This window comes from Papio anubis, chromosome 4 (genome assembly GCF_008728515.1).
Source record: "Papio anubis isolate 15944 chromosome 4, Panubis1.0, whole genome shotgun sequence".
In the NCBI taxonomy this organism is placed as follows: domain Eukaryota; kingdom Metazoa; phylum Chordata; class Mammalia; order Primates; family Cercopithecidae; genus Papio; species Papio anubis.
The window spans coordinates 138874792-138893047 of record NC_044979.1 but is presented as its reverse complement, the minus strand read 5'-3'; the positions used below and the strand labels follow the sequence as shown (position 1 = coordinate 138893047).

Sequence of the window (18256 nt, the reverse complement as noted above, 5' to 3'; positions counted from 1 at the left end):
ACCAGCCCGGGCAAAATGGTGGAACCACTGCACTCCAGCCTGGGTGACAGAGCTAAACCCAGTAACAAAAAAAAAAAAAACAAAAAAAAAAAAACAAAAAGGTAAAGAAGTTGTTATAGTTTTTTTTTTTTTTTTTTTGAAATGGAGTCTCACCCTGTCATCCAGGCTGGAGTGCAGTGGCACAATCTCTGCTCACTGCAACCTTCGCCTCCTGGGTTCAAGTGGTTCTCCTGCCTCAGCCTCCCAAGTCGCTGGGATCACAGGCACCTGTCACCATGCCCAGCTAATTTTTGTATTTTTAGTATAGATGGGTTTTCGCCATGTTGGCCAGCCTGGAGAAGGTCGTGATAGATCTTTTTTTTTTTTTTTTTTTTTTTTGAGACGGAGTCTCTCTCTGTCGCCCAGGCTGGAGTGCAGTGGCGAGATCTCAGCTCACTGCAAGCTCCACCTCCTGGGTTTATGCCATTCTCCTGCCTCAGCCTCCCGAGTAGCTGGGACTACAGGGGCCCGCCACCTCGCCCGGCTAGTTTTTTGTATTTTTTAGTAGAGACGGGGTTTCACCGTGTTAGCCAGGATGGTCTCGATCTCCTGACCTCGTGATCTGCCCGTCTCGGCCTCCCAAAGTGCTGGGATTACAGGCTTGAGCCACCGCGTCCAGCCCGTGATAGATCTTTAAGCAGAGCTATGCGGATGGTGAGGAGGGCCCTGGACCAGCCCGGCAGGTTGGCAGGTTGGGGAAGGTGTCTTGGAAATGGAACCGAAACTGAGTCTTGAAAGTCCCCTTCCAGATAAGAGGGGCTGGGTCCCTCAGGTGGGAGGGGACAGCCTGAGTAACGCCCAGGGCTGAAACACAGCCTGGTTTGCAAGAACAAGCAGTTCTGGGTCGTCTGCCCCGGGTGGGGCCGCACCTTGGACCCAGCCTATAGGCAGAGGCTGGCTAGCCGTTCCCAAGGACTTCAAGGAAGAGGGACAGATTTGCCTTCTGTGTAGAGACCGCCCTCTGGTGGCCACATGGAGGATGGCAGGAGAGAATAGCCCCGAAAGAAAGCGACAGGCTGAGCTCATAACGCCGCCAACGCTGCTGCTTCTTCCCCTTTTTTAAAAGCCAGGATTGTGCTCTGTTGTCCAGGCTGGAGTGCTGTGGTGCAGTCTTGGCTCAGCCTGTAACTCCTGGCCTCAAGCGATCCTCCCACCTTGGCATCTCAAACTCTGGGATGACAGATGAGTACTACCACACCCAGCCCATCCCCAGTGTCTGGAAAATGTGCCCACTAGAGAAATCTATTGGCCGGATTGTGACTGGTTGAATGCTCCCACAGCAGGAAAGAGGGAAGGACAAGTGGCCACGTCGAGGCCTGCCTGTACTCCAGGGGTATCCAGGCTGAGGTTACTCAAACCCAGAGCTGATTTATTTTTATTTTTTGACAGAGTCTCACTCTGTCGCCCAGGCTGGAGTGCAATGGTGCTATCTTGGCTCACTGCGACCTCCGCCTCTGGGTTGAAGCGATTCTCCTGCCGCAGCCTCCAGAGTAGCTGGGATTAGAGACACCCACCACTATGCCCAGCTAAGTTTTGTATTTTTGGTAGAGACAGGGTTTCACTATGTTGACCAGGCTGGTCTTGAACTCCTGGTCTCAGGTGATCCTCCTGCCTCGGCCTCCTCAAGTGCTGGGCTTACAGGCATGAGCCACTGTGCCTGGCCTGAATGAAACATTTCTATGCTCCAACTTAAAATGAATGTAGAACTTATTATCTGAGAATGACCCAGGGAAGTCATGGGACTGCCCAGATTTTCATCCAATAAAGGGAAAATTCTTCCCACAAATAAATTTTACAGGATGGTAGAAGCAAATACAGGACATTCCAATTACATTCCAATGAGTTATTCTTGATGAAGTCCTGAATACACAAAGCCAGCCAGCAAATAGGATTGACCAAAGTCGGAGGATACTGTGACCACCCCAGGTCTCTTTTTGTTTGTTTGTTTGAGACGGGTCTCGCTTTGTTACCCAGGCTGGAGTACAGTGGCATGATCTCAGCTCACTGCAGCCTTGACCTCCTAGGCTCAAGAGACTCTCCCACCTCTGCCTCCCAAGTAGCTGGGATGACAATCATAAGCCACCACATCTAGCTAATTTCTAGTATTTTTCTTTTTTCTTTCTTTCTCCTTTTTTTTTTTTTTTAGCCGGAGTTTCGCTCTTGTTGCCCAGGCTGGAATGCAATGGTGTGATCTCGGCTCATCACAACCTCCGCCTCCTGGGTTCAAGCAATTCTCCCGCCTTAGCCTCCTGAGTAGCTGGGTCTACAGGCATGTACCACCACGCCCAGCTAATTTTGTATTTTTAGTAGAAACTGGGTTTCTCCATGTTAGTCAGGCTGGTGTGGAACTCCCGACCTCAGTTGATCCTCTCCCCTTGGCCTCCCAAAGTGCTGGGATTACAGGCATAAGCCACGGCATCTGGCCCTAATTACTAGTATTTTTCGTAGACATGGGGTTTCACTGTGTTGCTGAAGCTGGTCTCAAACTCCTGAGCTCAAGTCATTCTCCCACCTCAGCCTCCCAACATGCTGGAATTACAGGCGTGAGCCACCATGTCTGGCCACACCAGGGCTCTTAGACCATTTAGTCTCACCCCCTCACTTTACCAGTACCGTGCCTATAAGGATGATAGTGGTGAGGATGATGATACAAATGCTGACTGGCTCCTATTTTGTGCCAGTCTTTGTTCTAAATCCTTAGATCTTAATTAAGATTTAATCTTCATTTAATCTTCATAACCATCTGTAATTTTGAGCCAAATGCTAAACTCAAATACTGAGCAAAAAAGAAAGAAAGAGAAAAAAGAATGCTGTCTTTTTTTTTTTTTTTTTTTTTGGAGACGGAGTCTCCCGCTGTCGCCCAGGCTGGAGTGCAGTGGCCGGATCTCAGCTCACTGCAAGCTCCACCTCCCAGGTTTATGCCATTCTCCTGCCTCAGCCTCCCGAGTAGCTGGGACTACAGGCGAGCGCCACCTCGCCCGGCTAGTTTTTTGTATTTTTTTTTTAGTAGAGATGGGGTTTCACCATGTTAGCCAGGATGGTCTCGATCTCCTGACCTTGTGATCTGCCCGTCTCGGCCTCCCAAAGTGCTGGGATTACAGGCTTGAGCCACCGCGCCCGGCCTTTTTTTTTTTTTTTTTTTTTTTTTTTTAACAGAGTCTCACTCTATTGGCTAGGCTAGAGTGCAGTGGCATGATCTTGGCTCACTGCAACTTCTGTCACCAGGGTTCAAGTGATTCTCCTGCCTCAGCCTCCTGAGTAGCTGAGACTACAGGAGAGCACCACCACGCCCAGCTAATTTTTGTATTTTTAGTAGAGACAGGGTTTCACCATGTTGTCCAGCATGGTCTTGATCTCTTGACCTCATGATCCACCTGCTTCGGCCTCCCAAAGTGCTGGGATTACAGGCATGAGCCACGGCGCCTGGCCGTAAACTGTGTTCTTAACTCTATCTTTCCTTCACTGGCGATGGTACCATTTCCCTGTCCTGTTAAGTGTCCTTCACTGCTCTTACCTTTAGCTCTTGGAATTCCACCATCTACCCTAACTTCACCTCCACCTAAATCCTGTTCACTCTTCAAAGCCTGCCCCTCCACAGATCCTCCCTCCTAAGTCCACCTCAATGCGCAACAGCTCTTTGCTAAGCAGATGCCTTTATTTATGGACAAAAAAGTAAACAAGCAAAAGGAAGAGGCTTGTCCAAGGTCATGCCACAGACTGAACTCTCACTGGGAGGACAGTTCAGGGTCCTGATACCCGATCTAAGGCAGCGGCTTTGCAGCACATCAGGATGGGGGCGAGTCATGCCTGGCCATGTTCACTTTCAGAACGGTTATAGATTTAACAACTTTTTTTTTTTTTTTGAGATAGAATCTCGCTCTGTTGCCCAGACTGGAGTGCAGTGGTGCGATCTCAGCTCACTACAACCTCTGCTTCCTGGGTTCAAGTGATTCTCCTGCCTCAGCCTCCTGAGTAGCTGGGATTATAGGCATGAGCCACCATGCCCGGCTACTTTTTGTATTTTTAGTAAAGAGGGGGTTTTGCCATGTTGGCCAGGCTGGTCTTGCACTCCTGACCTCAGGTGATCCACCTGCCTCGGCTTCCCAAAGTGTTGAGATTTACGGGCATGAGCCACCACACCCAGCCTACTATAGCTTTAACAACTCTTTTTTTTTTTTTTTCAAGATTGAGTCTTGCTGTGTTGCCCAGGCTGGAGTACAGTGGTGCGATCTCAGCTCACTGTAACCTCCACCTCCTGGGTTCAAGCAGGTCTGCCTCAGCCTCCCGAGTAGCTGGGATCACAGGCACATGCCATCATGCCCGGCTAATTAGCAATATTATTTTTTAATTTTTGTAGAAATGAAGTCTCACTATGTTGCCCAGGCTGGTCTTCAACTCCTGGGCTCAAGCGATCCTCCCACCTCGGCCTCCCAGAGTACTGGGATTATAGGCATGAGGCATTGCGCTGGGCCCAGAACTACCTTTTATTGGAGGCATGGAGTCCACAGTGGATGGAGGTCTCAGTGCCTTGGGCTCAGGGGCTCAGCATAAGGCCTAGATGAAGGTGAGGCAGGTGGAAGCGGGGACCCCACAGCTCTCCTTGTGCTCCTCAAAGAGCTGCTCCAGGGCCTTCATGTAGAGGGCATGATAGTGATTGACTTCCTCCTCGGTGGGGCGGAGGCGCTGGGGGACCGGGATGGGGCGGCCCACTGCAGGGAGAGGGAGACATAGGTGGGTGAGGGGTCCCTGATGCCCACTCAGCGGCTGGTGGCTGTCTCCCCGGAGGTGGGCACTCACCCACAGTGGTGATGGGCGCAGCAAAGGGCAGCAGGCCCCAGGAGGTAGCTGAGAAGAGGCCGCGACCCCAGAAGATGCAAGGAGAGAAGCCCATGAGCTTCTTGAAGGTGAGCTGGCACCAATGCTGCCAGGAGCCTGTGGCAAAAGCCTTAACTCTAAAGATGTCATTCTCCCCAAAGGAGTACACGGGCACCAGGGATGCCCTGGGAAGGAGCAAGAGAGAAGAGGGGGCTCAGGCTGCTGGACTGCTCCCAGATGGGCACCCCCAGAGGCTGCAAGTCCCTCCCACTACATCCAGACGCTACTTTCCAGGGCCATTCAAAGCATATGACTATGGCTACAAAGAAAGATCTAGAAGACAGGACTCACGTTTCTTTCTTGTTCTTTTTCTTTGTTTTAGAGAGAGGGTTTTGTGACTAACCACACCTGTAATCCCAGCACTTTGGGAGGTTGAGGGGAGGCTCATTTGAGGTCAGGAGTTGGAGACCAGCCTGGCCAACATGGTGAAACCCCCGTCTCTGCGAAAATATAAAAATTAGCCAGGTGTGGAGGTGCGTACCTGTAATTCCAGCTACTACAGAGGCTGAGGTACAATAATTGCTTGACACTGGGCATGGTGGCTCACGCCTGTAATCCCAGCACTTTGGGAGGCTGAGGCGGGTGGATCACGAGGTCAGGAGATCAAGACCATCCTGGCTAACATGGTGAAACTCCGTCTCTACTAAAAATACAAAAAATTAGCCGGGCGTGGTGGCGGGCGCCTGTAGTCCCAGCTACTCGGGAGGCTGAGGCAGGAGAATGGCGTGAACCTGGGAGGTGGAGCTTGCAGTGAGCCGAGATCGTGCCACTGCACTCCAGTCTGGGAGACACAGCGAGACTCCGTCTCAAAAAAAAAAATAATAATAATAATAATAATTGCTTGAACCTGGAAGGCAGAGGTTGCAGTGAGCCAAGATCGCACCACTGCACTTCAGTCTGGGTGACAGAGTGAGACTCTCAAAAAATAAATAGCTATACGCGGTGGCTCACGCCTGTAATCCCAACACTTTGGGAGGCCCAGGTGGGTGTATCACCTGAGGTCAGGAGTTCAAGACCACCCTGACCAATATGGTGAAACCCCATCTCTACTAAAAATACAAAAATTAACCGATGTGGTTATGTGCACCTGTAATCCCAGGTACTTGGGAGGCTGAGACAGGAGAACTGCTTGAACTCAGGAGGTAGAGGTTGCAGTGAGCCAAGATTGCATCACTGCACTCAAGCCTGGATAACAGAGCAAGACTCCATCTCCAAAAATTAAAAAAATTAAAAATTAGAAAATTTAAAATAAATACATAAATTAAATTTTTAAAAAAGAGACAAGGCCTTGCTCTCTTACCCAGGCTGGAGGGCAGTGGTACAATCATAGCTCGCTGCAGCTTCAACCTCCTTGGCTCAAGTCATCCTCCCACGTCAGCCTCCCGAGTAGTTGAAACTTCAGGCGAGCACTACCACACCTGGCTAATTTTTTTAAAATATATTTTTGTAGAGAATGAGGTCTCCCTACATTGCCCAGGCTGGTCTTGAACTCCTGGCTTCAAGAGATCTTCCTGCCTTGGCCTCCCAAAGCACTGGGATTGCAGGTGTGAACCACCACACCCAGCCAGGACTCACTCTTCTTGAATTGTGTAGTGGGCCTTCTCATAGTCATTTTCTCTCAGTCTTTGCAATAACAACATTGTGGCAAGGTAGGTATCAGCCCTCTTCACAAGTAAAGAAACAAGTCTGGCCGGGCATGGTGGCTCACGCCTATAATCCCAGCACTGTGGGTTTTGTGACTAACCACACCTGTAATCCCAGCACTTTGGGAGGCTGAGGTGGGCGGATCACTTGGGGTCAGGAGTTTGAGACCAGCCTGGTCAAAATGGTGAAACCCCGTCTCTACTAAAAATATAAAAATTAGCTCGGTGTGGTGGTGGGCGCCTGTAGTCCCAGCTACTCTGGAGGCTGAGGCAGGAGAATCACTTGAACCGGGGAGGCGGAAGTTGCAGTGAGCCGAGACCACGCCATTGCACTCGAGCCTGGGCCACAGAGCCAGACTCTGTGTCAACAACAATAACAAAAAGAGAAACAAGCACAAGGTTTTGCTTTTGAGATGGGGTCAGAGAGGGAAGACAGGGCTTCTGAGCCCGAGGGCCCTGCTATTTGCATTATGGTTTTGTCTCCACGGAGGTGGAAGGGAGGCTGGGGTAAGCCGGCCCCATGTTTGGCACCGAGTCATGCCCTGGAGAGCCCACGTGGGCCTCGGTGCAGGGCACGGCGCTGGTCTCTGGGCACCCAGATGCCCCCTGCAAGGACCTAGATGTCTGGGGACTGAGAGAGGGCATAAACCAGCAGAGAACTGACAGGTAGGGCCTGCCCGCGCACTCACCCGTGCCTCAGCGCCAGGCGCACGAAGCCTTTGCGCTTCTGGAGCGTGACGCAGTGCTCCCCGGGGACTGAATACAGGGCTTCGTGCGCACCCCCCACCATGATGACCACCGCCTGCCCGAGCTGGGGCTGGGACAGGATGAAGTCCAGGCTCTGGCGGCTTACGGGACAGAGTCCTGTGGGCAGGAGGAGGTGGAAAGTAGTCCTCATCTGCCTCCACGGCACCCCCGCCCCTCACCCAGCCTTCAGTTTAAAGCCATCCCCATCTCCAAGGCAGGGAACCTACCCAAATTCTCACTGCAAGTCTGGCCAATGCTCAGGCTGGCCCCTGTCCTGGGTGGGGGACTTATTATGGGGGGGGGGATCCCAGAGGGGCTGGGGAACATCTGGTTAGGAGTCGCCTCCTCCCATTGGGCTCACCAAAAGACATGATGTAGTCGCGATAGACCGGGAGGTAGAAGAGGCCAGCCAGCACGGCTAACCGAGGCCGGAGTCCTGGGAAGAGCTGGGAGAAGCCATTGCTCTCGGTGGAGAAATTACAGAGGAAGCCTGTACACATGATCCCATGAGGGTGGGCGCCTAGCACGTAGTTTTGATCCGGGAGCAGCTCTGCCGTTTTCACCAGCTTCCGGGTGTTGAGCAGGATGAACGGAGGATGGAAGGCAAGACACTGGTTGAAAAGAGGGGCCCTCCACCCCAACAGAGTTCCGAGTTAAAGGTTCTTCGGATACGGTCAAGGGCCCAGGTTTGTTTTTTGTTTGTTTGTTTGTTTTTGAGATGGTGTCTCACTCTGTAGCCTAGGCTGAGGTGCAGTGGCGCGATTTCGGCTCACTGCAACCTCCGCCTCTCCGTCCAGGTTCAAGCTATTCTCCTGCCTCAGCCTCCCTAGTAGCTGGGATTGCAGGCACGTGCCACCATGCCCAGCTAATTTTTGTATTTGTATTTTTAGTAGAGACGCAGTTTCACCATGTTGGCCAGGTTGGTCTTGAACTCCTGACCTTGTGATCTGCCCACCTTGGCCTCCCAAAGTGCTGGGATTATAGGCTTGAGCCACCACACCCAGGCTCTTTTTATTTTTTATTTTTATTTTTTAGGGACAGGGTCTCACTCTGTTGCTCAGGCTGGAGTACAGTGGTGCAGTCACGGCTCACTGCAGCCTCTAACTCCTGGGCTCAAGCGATCCTCCCACCTCGGCCTCCCAAAGTGCTGGGATTATAGGTATGAGCCATGGTGCCCCACCAAGGGCCCACTCTTGAACATCATCCACTCCCAAGTCGGGCGCGGTGGCTCATGGCTGTAATCCCAGCACTTTGGGAGGCCAAGGCAGCTGGATCATTTGAGGCCAGTAGTTTGAGACCAGCCTGGCCAACATGTTGAAACCTGTCTCTACTAAAACTACAAAAATTAGCCAGGCATGGTGGCGGGCGCCTATAATCCCAGCTACTAGGGAGGCTGAGGCATGAGAAGAGCTTGAACCCAGGAGGTGGAGGTTGCAGTGAGCTGAGATTGTACCACTACCCTCCAGCCTCTGTGACAGAAGGAGACTCGGTCTTAAAACAAGGCTGGGTGTGGTGGCTTATGCTTGTAATCCCAGCACTTTGGGAGGCCAAGGCAGGCGGATCACGAGGTCAGGAGATCGAGACCATCCTGGCTACCATGGTGAAACCCCATCTCTATTAAAAATGCAAAAACATTAGCCGGGCATGGTGGCGGGTGCCTGTAGTCCCAGCTACTCGGGAGGTTGAGGCAGGAGAATGGCGTGAACCCGGGAGGCGGAGCTTGCAGTGAGCCGACATCGCGCCACTGGACTCCAGCCTGGGTGACAGAGCGAGACTCCGTCTCAAAAAAACAAAAAAAACAAAAAAAAAAACCCACCATCCATTTCCTGTCCCCTGCCTGAGTTTAGGCAGCAGGGAGCTCAGGCCCCAGCACAGGGAAGGGCTCCTAGGTGTGGGAGATGGGGAGAGGGAGGAAGCAGTTTCTTCAGGGTGACCCATCACCTTGACAGGATAATAGTCCCTTAGTTGTCTCCAAATTGCCTGGTTCCTTATCCACTCCGAACGCCTTCCACCTGCAGACAATGAGATACTGGTGGAAGAACCCCTGGAGCCACCTCCCCTTACCCCCCATGTCCCCACCATCTCTGGCTACCTGGGCCCCCATCCGGAGCTCACCTTGGTTGGGTGTGTCCCAGTCCACGTAGAGCCACACCAAGTAAACAACAGAGAAGGTCCAGAGTGATGTGAAGAGGAGGACAAAGACAAGAAGGGAGAAGAAAGGGCCTGGGTGAAGGATGAGGAAGAAAAGAGTTCACTTCTGAAACTCCATCATTCCCTCCAGCTGCTCCCTTCCCTTCCTCCCCTTCAGATCAACCAGCTATCTCCTGTGGCCCTCTCCCAGACCAGTCACCTGCTCACTGTCCTTAGGCATGCAAGCCAGCAGCCCAGCCACTCTCCCTCCAAGGCCTACTCCCCTGGCAGACCCCAGGCACCCATGCCTCCCCTGCTCTCACCCATGAAGAGGAAAGTGAGCACATATTGGTAGGCGCCCACTGCTTCTAGATACTGCTTCTGTAGGGTTTTGGAGGTGGTGGGGGGCGGCGGGGCTGTGGCAACTCCCATTGTAGAAGCTCCCCTCTTCCAGCAGGACCCCAGAACCTGGAGGACAAACGATGAAGGCTCGGATGTGGACCTGGGCAGACTTTCTCCGTACAGCAGCCCAACCTTGGGGGCCTGGCTAAGTCGCAAATCACCTCCCGGAGTAGCGTGTGTCCCCAGGTGTGTGAGTGGGGAGACCTTTGGATTCAGAGCCCCAGATGCCTCCGGGTTTTTTCTCAGCCTGATCTTTGAACTTCCTGTCAGTCACCAGCTTGGGCTGGCTGCTGGGTGGGGCTGGGAGGCGTAAAGGGTGTGCAAGGGAGAGGTGACACCTGAGTGTCCCAGGAATTGATGTTGGAGTGGACAAGAGTGATCTGGCTAGCCCAGCCATTGGGTCCCAGGTGCTGGCAGGGGCCAGGAGCCCTGCTGAGACTATTTGACCTCTAGTTGGGGGGCAGGGCCTGGTCCACATCTCCAGGAATTACCCCTACCTGGACCTCCCCTGCTGTGCAAATACACACACATAGGCTGCAGGTCTGTTTCCCACATTTAATTCTTCTTCTTCTTCTTCTTCTACCTCCTCCTCCTCCTCCTCCTCCTCCTCCTCCTCCTCCTCCTTCTCCTCTTCCTCCTTCTTCTTCTTCCTCCTCCTCCTCCTCATCGTCCTCCTCCTCCTCCTCTTCTTCTTCTTCTTCTTCTCCTTCTTCTCCTTCTCCTCCTTCTCCTCCTTCTCTTCCTTCTTCTTCTTCTTCCTCCTCCTTCTTCTTCTTCCTCCTCCTCCTCTTCTTCTTCTCCTCCTCCTCCTTCTCCTTCTTCTTCTTCTTCCTCCTTCTCCTTCTCCTCCTCCTTCTTCTCTTCTCCTCCTCCTCCTCCTTCTTCTTCTTCTTCTTCTTCTTCTTCTTCTTCTTCTTCTTCTTCTTCTTCTTCTTCTTCTTCTTCTTCTTCTTCTCCTCCTCCTCCTCCTCCTCCTCCTCCTTCCCCTCCTCCTCCTCCTCCTTCTTCTTCCCCTCCTCCTCCTTCTCCCCCTTCTCCTCCTCCTTCTCCTCCTTCTCCTCTCTTCTCCTCTCTCCTCTTCCTCCTCCTCCTTCCTTTTTTTGAGATGGAGTCTCACTCCATCACCCAGGTTGGAGTGCAGTGGCACGATCTCGGCTCACTGCAACCTCCATCTCCTGGGTTCAAACGATTCTCCTGCCTCAGCCTCCTGAGTAGCTGGGATTACAGGCGCGCCACTACGTTCGGCTATTTTTTTTTGTATGTTTAATAGAGATGGGGTTTCACCATGATGGCCAGGCAGGTCTCCAACTCCTGACCTCAAGTGATCCACGTGCCTCGGCCTCCCAAAGTGCTGGGATCACAGGGGTGAGCCACCGCGCCCAGCGGCCAGTCTTTAATTTCACTCCTCCACCCGCAGTCACCCAGGGGACAGGCGAGGCCAGGCGGTGGGGCGCGCCTAGGTGGAGGACCATGTGCCTGTCGGCGGGTACACCATAGCGCGCCTTGTGCGCCTCGAAGACTGCATGAGTTGCTCCACGTAGCTTGCTTGCAGCCAGTCCACCTGGGCCGGGCTGGGCTGGGGGCTCTGGGGCACTGGAATCGCCGCCCTCACAGCGGGCGGGACCGGACGCGATCGGGGCTGGGATCCCCGGCCCGCCCCCTCCCCTCCCTTCCTCCTTCTCTCCCTTCCGCCCGCGGGGATCGGCGGGGACAGAGTTCAGGGCTGCCGCGGTGGCCAAAGGCCAGTCTGGGTGGCGAGGCACCAACGCGGGACGGGGAGGGAGCGGGCACAGGGCAGGAATCGCGGGACAGAGGCAGGGGCTCACCGACGGTGCGGATGGGCGCGCGGAAGGGCAGCTGGAGGCCCCGGCGGCCAAGGAACAGCGGCAAGGCCACGCTTAGCAGCGGATGCAGCGCCTCCTTCGCCCTCCGCAACACGAGCCCGGCGGGTTCGGGAACTGCTGGAAGAGCTCGTTCTCCCTGGAGAAGACAGGCACCAGGGAGGCCGCGGGGGAGCAGGGCGCGGCTGACTCCTGGCCCCGGGGTCCGCGGGTGGCGCCGCTCTCCTCCTCCCGGGCCCGGCATCCCTGGCGTCCCCACCGGGCCACGCTCGGGTCCTCACCCGAGTTCCAGAGCTGACTTAACGAATCCCTTCTGATTCCGAATCCGAAAGCTCTGTGCTCCGAGTTTTGCCACCAGCGCCTCCAGGGGCCCTCCCACGGCCAGGACGGACACTTGGCCACCCCTGAGGCAGTGCTGGCCTTGTCAGAGGAGACCAGACCTGGGGAGAGGGCAGAAGTTGGGGGACTCAACGCCTGGGTCTTATTTATTTATTTATTTATTTGGGGATGGAGTCTTGCTCTGTTGCTCAAGCTGGAGTGCAGTGGCCTGATCTTGGTTCTCTGCACCCTTGACCTTCAGGGCTCAAGTGATCCTCCCACCTCAAGCCTCCCAGTAGCTGGGACCACAGGTGTGTACTACCACACCTGGCTAAATTTTTGTTTTTGTTTTTTGTTGTACATGTGGAGATAGGGTTTCACCGTGTTGCCCAGGCTGGTCTTGAACTCCTGGCCTTAAGTGATCCTCCCAAAGTGCTGGGATTAGAGGTGTGAACCACCACACCCAGCCAAAGCCTAGGACTTGGAAAGAAGAGCGGAGAGGACATGGGGAAGAGAGAACTGGGTCCCAGAGCCCCCCAGGAGGAAGATGGTGGGACAGCAGCAAGGTCCCCCTCTTCTCACCACCTGACATGATGTAGTCCCAGAAGAAAGGGAGATGGAACCAACAAGGCAGCATGAGCGGGTGTGGCCGGAGCTTGGGGAAGAGGCAGGAGAAGCCCGTGGGCTCTGTGCAGAAGTTGGCGAAGGCTCCCACAACCAGGACCCCGTGAGGGTGGAAGCCAAAGGAGTAGTTCCGGGAGGGGTGCAACTCTGCAGTTTTAACCAGCTGGGGAGCAGAGGGGCGCACCCCACCCCAACAGTGAGATTGCACTTTGGGAGATGGTGGTCCCAAGAGTCTATTCTGAAGCCCCAACTGCACCCAGTACCCCACTGCCCGAGGTCCTCACCAAGAGGGGAAAGTAGTCACGGGAATGTCTCCAAACTGCCCAGTTGCGAACCCAGGCAGATCTTTGGCCTCCAGCCCTGGGTGTGTTTCTATCCCAATAGAGCCAGGCCAGGTAGAGGACCACCAGCATCCAAGCCCGGCCGAGGAATGCAGGGAGCCAGGCTGCTGGGCGTACCTGGGCTGGAAGACGGGGCAGGGGGAGCTCACAGTACAGGTGTGTAAACCTAAGTCTTCCGTCTGCCCCCTTCCATCCCACCTGCTCCCCAGACTCCCTCCCTACCCCTCCTCCCTTGGGGTAAAGGAAAACAGACCATCAGCTGCTGGGGCCCTGCCCAGATCCCTAGGCCTTGGGGACTCATGCAGCCCTAACAAGGAGAAAACCCATTGCAGGACAGCAAACACTTGGAGACCCCTTTGGAGAAGGCTGGAGGAGGCCACCATATTCTGGAGGAATGTCACACAGGGGCCACCCCCATCTCTTAAGCACACCTCCTTTTGGCCCAACACACTGGCCCTGACCCTTGACCTTGGTCCCGCCCCCATTTTCCGCCCCCTTTGCAGCTCTGCACACTGGAGCCCATGCTCCCAGGGAAGGAAAGGTTAATCACTACCTGGGCTCACAAGGCTATGATCAATGGGACCAACAGAGATGACCAGGGGTGTGGCCCGGAGCCTGGGGGAGGTGTTTGAACTCTGCAGAAGTCAGGGGGCTGGTCAGTTTCGGTGGCTCAGACCTATAATCCCTGCACACTTTGAGAAGCCAAGGATAACTTGAGCCCGGGAGTTCAACCACCTGGGGCAACAAAGCAAGACCCCATCTCTACCAAAAGAAAAAAAAACTCAAAAAACATTAGCCAAGTGTGGTGGCACATGCCTGTAGTCTCAGCTACTTGGGAGGCTGAGATGGGAGGATTGCTTGAGCCCAGAAGGTTGAGACTGCAGTAAGCCATGATTGTACCACTGCACTCCAGCCTGGGCAATAGAGGCTGTCTCAAAAAACAAAAACAAAACAAAATGAAACCAGAAAACACACACACACACACACACACACACACACAAACCAGGACCCTCTGGGAAGGAGAGAGGTGGTCTGAATGGGGTGTCCTATAAAGGGCAGGGCTCCCGCATGAATCGAAACAGCCTGAAAACCTGCTAGTCACCGAGGCTGGTCCCTGAGGCCCAGGACATGCAAGAGCAGCATAGGCCTCTGTGGGAAAACACTTGCCAAGAGGTGTTTTCTCCTGTCCCTACTCGGCTCACCGCCATCCACAGGACATGGGACAAGGGTAGTGGGGCCCAGGGTGAGATGGGTTCCAAAGTCTGGCCAGAATGATGCTCAATCCCGTGGAAACGTAACCAACCAGATAATCAGCTCCACCTAGCAGGAAGGCAGGCTCCTTAAAGGAGGTTTTCCCTGAAGACTAGAGAGGAGAAAGAAAAGGGATTCCAGGTCAGCCATGGAGGCTCACATCTGTAATTCCAGCACTTTGGGAGGCCTAGATGGGAGGATCACTTGAGGCCAGGTGTTTGACACCAGCCTGGTCAACATAGTGAGACCCCCCCCATCTCAAAAAAGTCAAGATAAGGCCAGGAGCGGTGGCTCACACTGGTAATCCCAGCACTTTGGGAAGCTGAGGCGGGCAGATCACTTGAGGTCAGGAGTTCGAGACCAGCTTGACCAACATGGTGAAACCTTGTCTCTACTAAAAATACTACAATTAGCTGGGCATGGTGGCAGGCGCCTGTAGTCTCAGCTACTCGGGAGGCTAAGGCAGGAGAATTGCTCGAGCCTGGGAGGTGAAGGTTGCAGTTAGCTGAGATTACACCACTGCACTCCAGCCTGGGTGACAGAGTAAGACTCCGTCTCAAAAAAAATAAATAAAAAGGCTGGGCATGGTGGCTCACACCTCTAATGCCAGCACTTTGGGAGGCTGAGACAGGTGGATCACCTGAGGTCAGGAGTTCAAGACCAGCCTGACCAACATGCAGAAACTGCGTCTCTACTAAAAATACAAAATTAGCCGGGTATGGTGGCACATGTCTATAATCCTAGCTACTCAGGATGCTGAGGCAGGACAATCACTTGAACCCAGGAGGTGGAGGTTGCCGTGAGCCGAGATGGCACCATTGCACTCCAGTCTAAGCAACAAGAGCGAAACTACATCTCAAAAATAAATAAATAAATATAAAAATAAAAAGTAAATTAAAAAAATAAGAGGATTATAGATGTGGATGGTGAGATGTTGGAGGCAAGAGATGTCTTAGGAGAGGTGAACAAGCCTGTTTGATATATGTGTGTGTGTGTGTATATATATATATACACATATATATATATTTTTTTCCCCAAGATGGAGTCTCGCTCTGTGGCCCAGGCTGGAGTGCAGTGGCGCGATCTCAGCTCACTGCAAGCTCTGCCTCCCGGGTTCACGCCATTCTCCTGCCTCAGCCTCCTGAGTAGCTGGGACTACAGGCGCCCGCTACCACGCCCAACTAATTTTTTGTATTTTTAGTAGAGACGGGATTTCACTGTGTTAGCCAGGATGGTCTTGATCTCCTGACCTTGTGATCCACCTGCCTTGGCCTCCCAAAGTGCTGGGATTACAGGCGTGAGCCACCGCGCCCGGCCTATATATATTATTACAGGCGTGAGCCACCGCGCCTGGCCTACATATATTTTTTGAGTCAAGGTCTCACTCTGTCAACCAGGCTGGCGTGCAGTGGCTCAATCATAGCTCACTGCAGCCTCCAACTCCTGGGCTCCAGTGATCCTCCTCCCACCCGAGCCTCCTGAGTAGCTGGGACTACAGGCGTGTGCCACCATGCCCAGTTAATTTATTTTTTTAAATTTATTATTTATTTAGAAACTGATGTTTATTTTCCATCAACTTTATTTCCATGTTGCTTAAGAGCCCATGCAAGGGCCGGGCACAGTGGCTTACGCCTGTAATCCCAGCACTTTGGGAGGCCAAGGTGGGTGGATCACCTGAGGTCAGGAGTTCGAGACCAGCCTGGCCAACATGGTGACACCCCCTCTACTAAAAATACAAAAATCAGTCGGGTGTGCTGGCACACGCCTGTAATCCCAGCTACTCAGGAGGCTGAGGCAGGAGAATCAGCTTGAACCTGGTAGGCGGAGGTTACAGTGAGCCAAGATTGCGGCACTGCACTGGGCGACACAGCGAGACTCCAACAAAAAAAAAAAAAAAAAAAAAAAAAAGAGCTCTTGCAAGAACAGCTTAAGACCATTCAGTGGTTGCTCCTACCCATCCAGTGGCCTTAGCAGTAGGAGCTGCAGACCAGTCTTCCGTGGCAGTGCTCCAGTCTTCAGTAGGGAACTGCTGGATAGTCACAGAGGGCACGTATACACCTTCAGACCAGTCTGCAACCTCAGGTTGAGTAGCAGTGAACTCAGGAGCTGGAGCAGTCCATTCATCCTGAAATTCCTCCTTGTCACAGCCTTTTCAGCAGCAGCCTGCTCTTCTTTTTCAATCTCTTCAGGATCTCTGTAGAAGTAGAGATCCGGCATGGCCTCCCATGGGTGTTCACAGGAAATGGTGCCACGCATGCACAGAACTTCCCGAGCCAGCATCCACCACATCAAACCCACGTGAGCTCCCTTGTTGTTGCTTGGGATGGCAATGTCCACATGGCGCAGAGGAGAATCCGTGTGACACAGAGCAAGGTAGGTAGGTTAACGTAAGATGCCTCTGTGAGAGGCTGCCGATCAACCCTGGGGTGAATAAACATAAGAAGCCGTGGCTCCCGGAAGACTGCCTGGATCTGGTTGGTGAAGGTTCCAGGAGTGAAGCGGCCAGCAATTGGAGTGGCTCCAGTGGCAGCAGCTAACTTCAGCACGGCCCTCTGGCCAGTATTCCTGGAGGACGTGATGCTGACATCAGCGGGGTTTTCAGTGGCAACAATGCCACGAGCTGCCAGAAGAAGCTTCTCCCAGGTCCTCTTCAGATTTAGGATGTAGGTGCCACCACTTTTCCTTTTATACATATACTGTTTCATCTGTAAGTCAAGATTGGTGCCACCTAAGTGGGTTCCTGCTGCAAGGAAATTAAGGACATCTTCCTCCTTCATTTGCAGGAGGGACATCAAGGGCTCCGGATGCTGTGAAGCTTTAAGTTACAACAGGAATCCAGAACAACGCCAGATGGACCCCTCTGTGGGTAGCGTGGAAAGCTTTTTTTTGTTTGTTTTGAGACGAAGTCTTGCTCTGTCGTCCAGGCTGGAGTACCGTGGCACAATCTCGGCTCACTGCAGCCTCCACCTCCTGGGTTCAAGCAATTCTCCTGCCTCAGCCTCCCGAGTAGCTGGGATTACAGGCATGTGCCACCACGCCCAGCTAATTTTTGCATTTTTAGTAGAGATGGGGTTTCACCATGTTGGCCAGGCTGGTCTCAAACTCCTGACCTCAGGTGATCTGCCTGCCTCAGCCTCCCAAAGTGCTGGGATTACAGGCATGAGCCACCATGCCTGGCATATTTTTTTGAGATGGAGTTTCGTTCTTGCTGCCCAGGCTGGAGTGCAATGGCACAATCTCAGCTCACTGCAACCTCCACCTCCCAAGTTCAAACGATTCTCCTGCCTCAGCCTCCCAAGTAGCTGGGATTACAGGCATATGCCACACCTGGGTTTTTTTTTTTTTTTTTTTTTGAGACAGAGTCTTGCCTTGTCACCCAGACTGGAGTGCAATGGTGCGATCTCAGCTCACTGCAACCTCTGCCTCCTGGGTTCAAATGATTCTCCTGCCTCAGCCTCCCAAGTAGCTGGGATTACAAGTGCCCACCACCATGCCCAGCTAATTTTTGTATTTTTTAGTAGAGATGCGGTTTCACTGTGTTGGCCAAGCTGGTCTCGAAATCCTGACCTTGTGATCCGCCCGCCTTGGCCTCCCAAAGTGCTGGGATTACAGGCGTGAGCCACTGTGGCCAGCTTAATTATGTATTTTTTTTAGTAGAGAAAGGGTTTCACCATGTTGGCCAGGGTGGTCTCAAACTCCCAACTTCAGGTGATCCATCCACCTCAGCCTCCCAAAGTGCTGGGATTACAGGCGTGAGTCACCACGCCAAGCTAATTTATTTTTTGTAGAGATGGAGGTCTTGCTATGCTGTCCAGGCTGGCCTTGAACTCCTGGCCTCCAGTGATCCTCCGCCTGCCTTGACCTCCGAAAGTACTGGGATTACAGGTGTGAGCCACTGTGCCCAGCCTGGGAAGTCCTTCTTTTGGTCTGTGCCCTCTCACACACTCTTTCCAGCTCAGCCAATACAGGGGAAGGGGAAAGTGGGAGCCAGGGAAGCTTCCAGGTTCCCACGAGGGTCTAACATTCTGCCTCTCCCTTTTCCTCT

At 53.3% G+C, this 18256-nt stretch overlaps 1 protein-coding gene and 1 pseudogene across 1 annotated transcript; both read right to left on the bottom strand.

The window, feature by feature from the left end:
* Positions 1-4403: 4403 nt before the first annotated feature.
* Positions 4404-10099, bottom strand: MOGAT3 (monoacylglycerol O-acyltransferase 3). Its single transcript, XM_031665523.1, has 7 exons — positions 9758-10099; positions 9420-9527; positions 9246-9316; positions 7666-7870; positions 7247-7421; positions 4837-5039; positions 4404-4748 (listed from the first exon to the last, which is right to left on the bottom strand). The coding sequence occupies exons 1-7, from the start codon at positions 9864-9866 to the stop codon at positions 4594-4596; spliced, it is 1026 nt and encodes a 341-aa protein (XP_031521383.1). The 5' UTR covers positions 9867-10099; the 3' UTR covers positions 4404-4593.
* Positions 10100-16111: 6012 nt separating this feature from the next.
* LOC101022177 lies at positions 16112-17188 on the bottom strand (annotated as a pseudogene).
* Positions 17189-18256: the final 1068 nt, after the last annotated feature.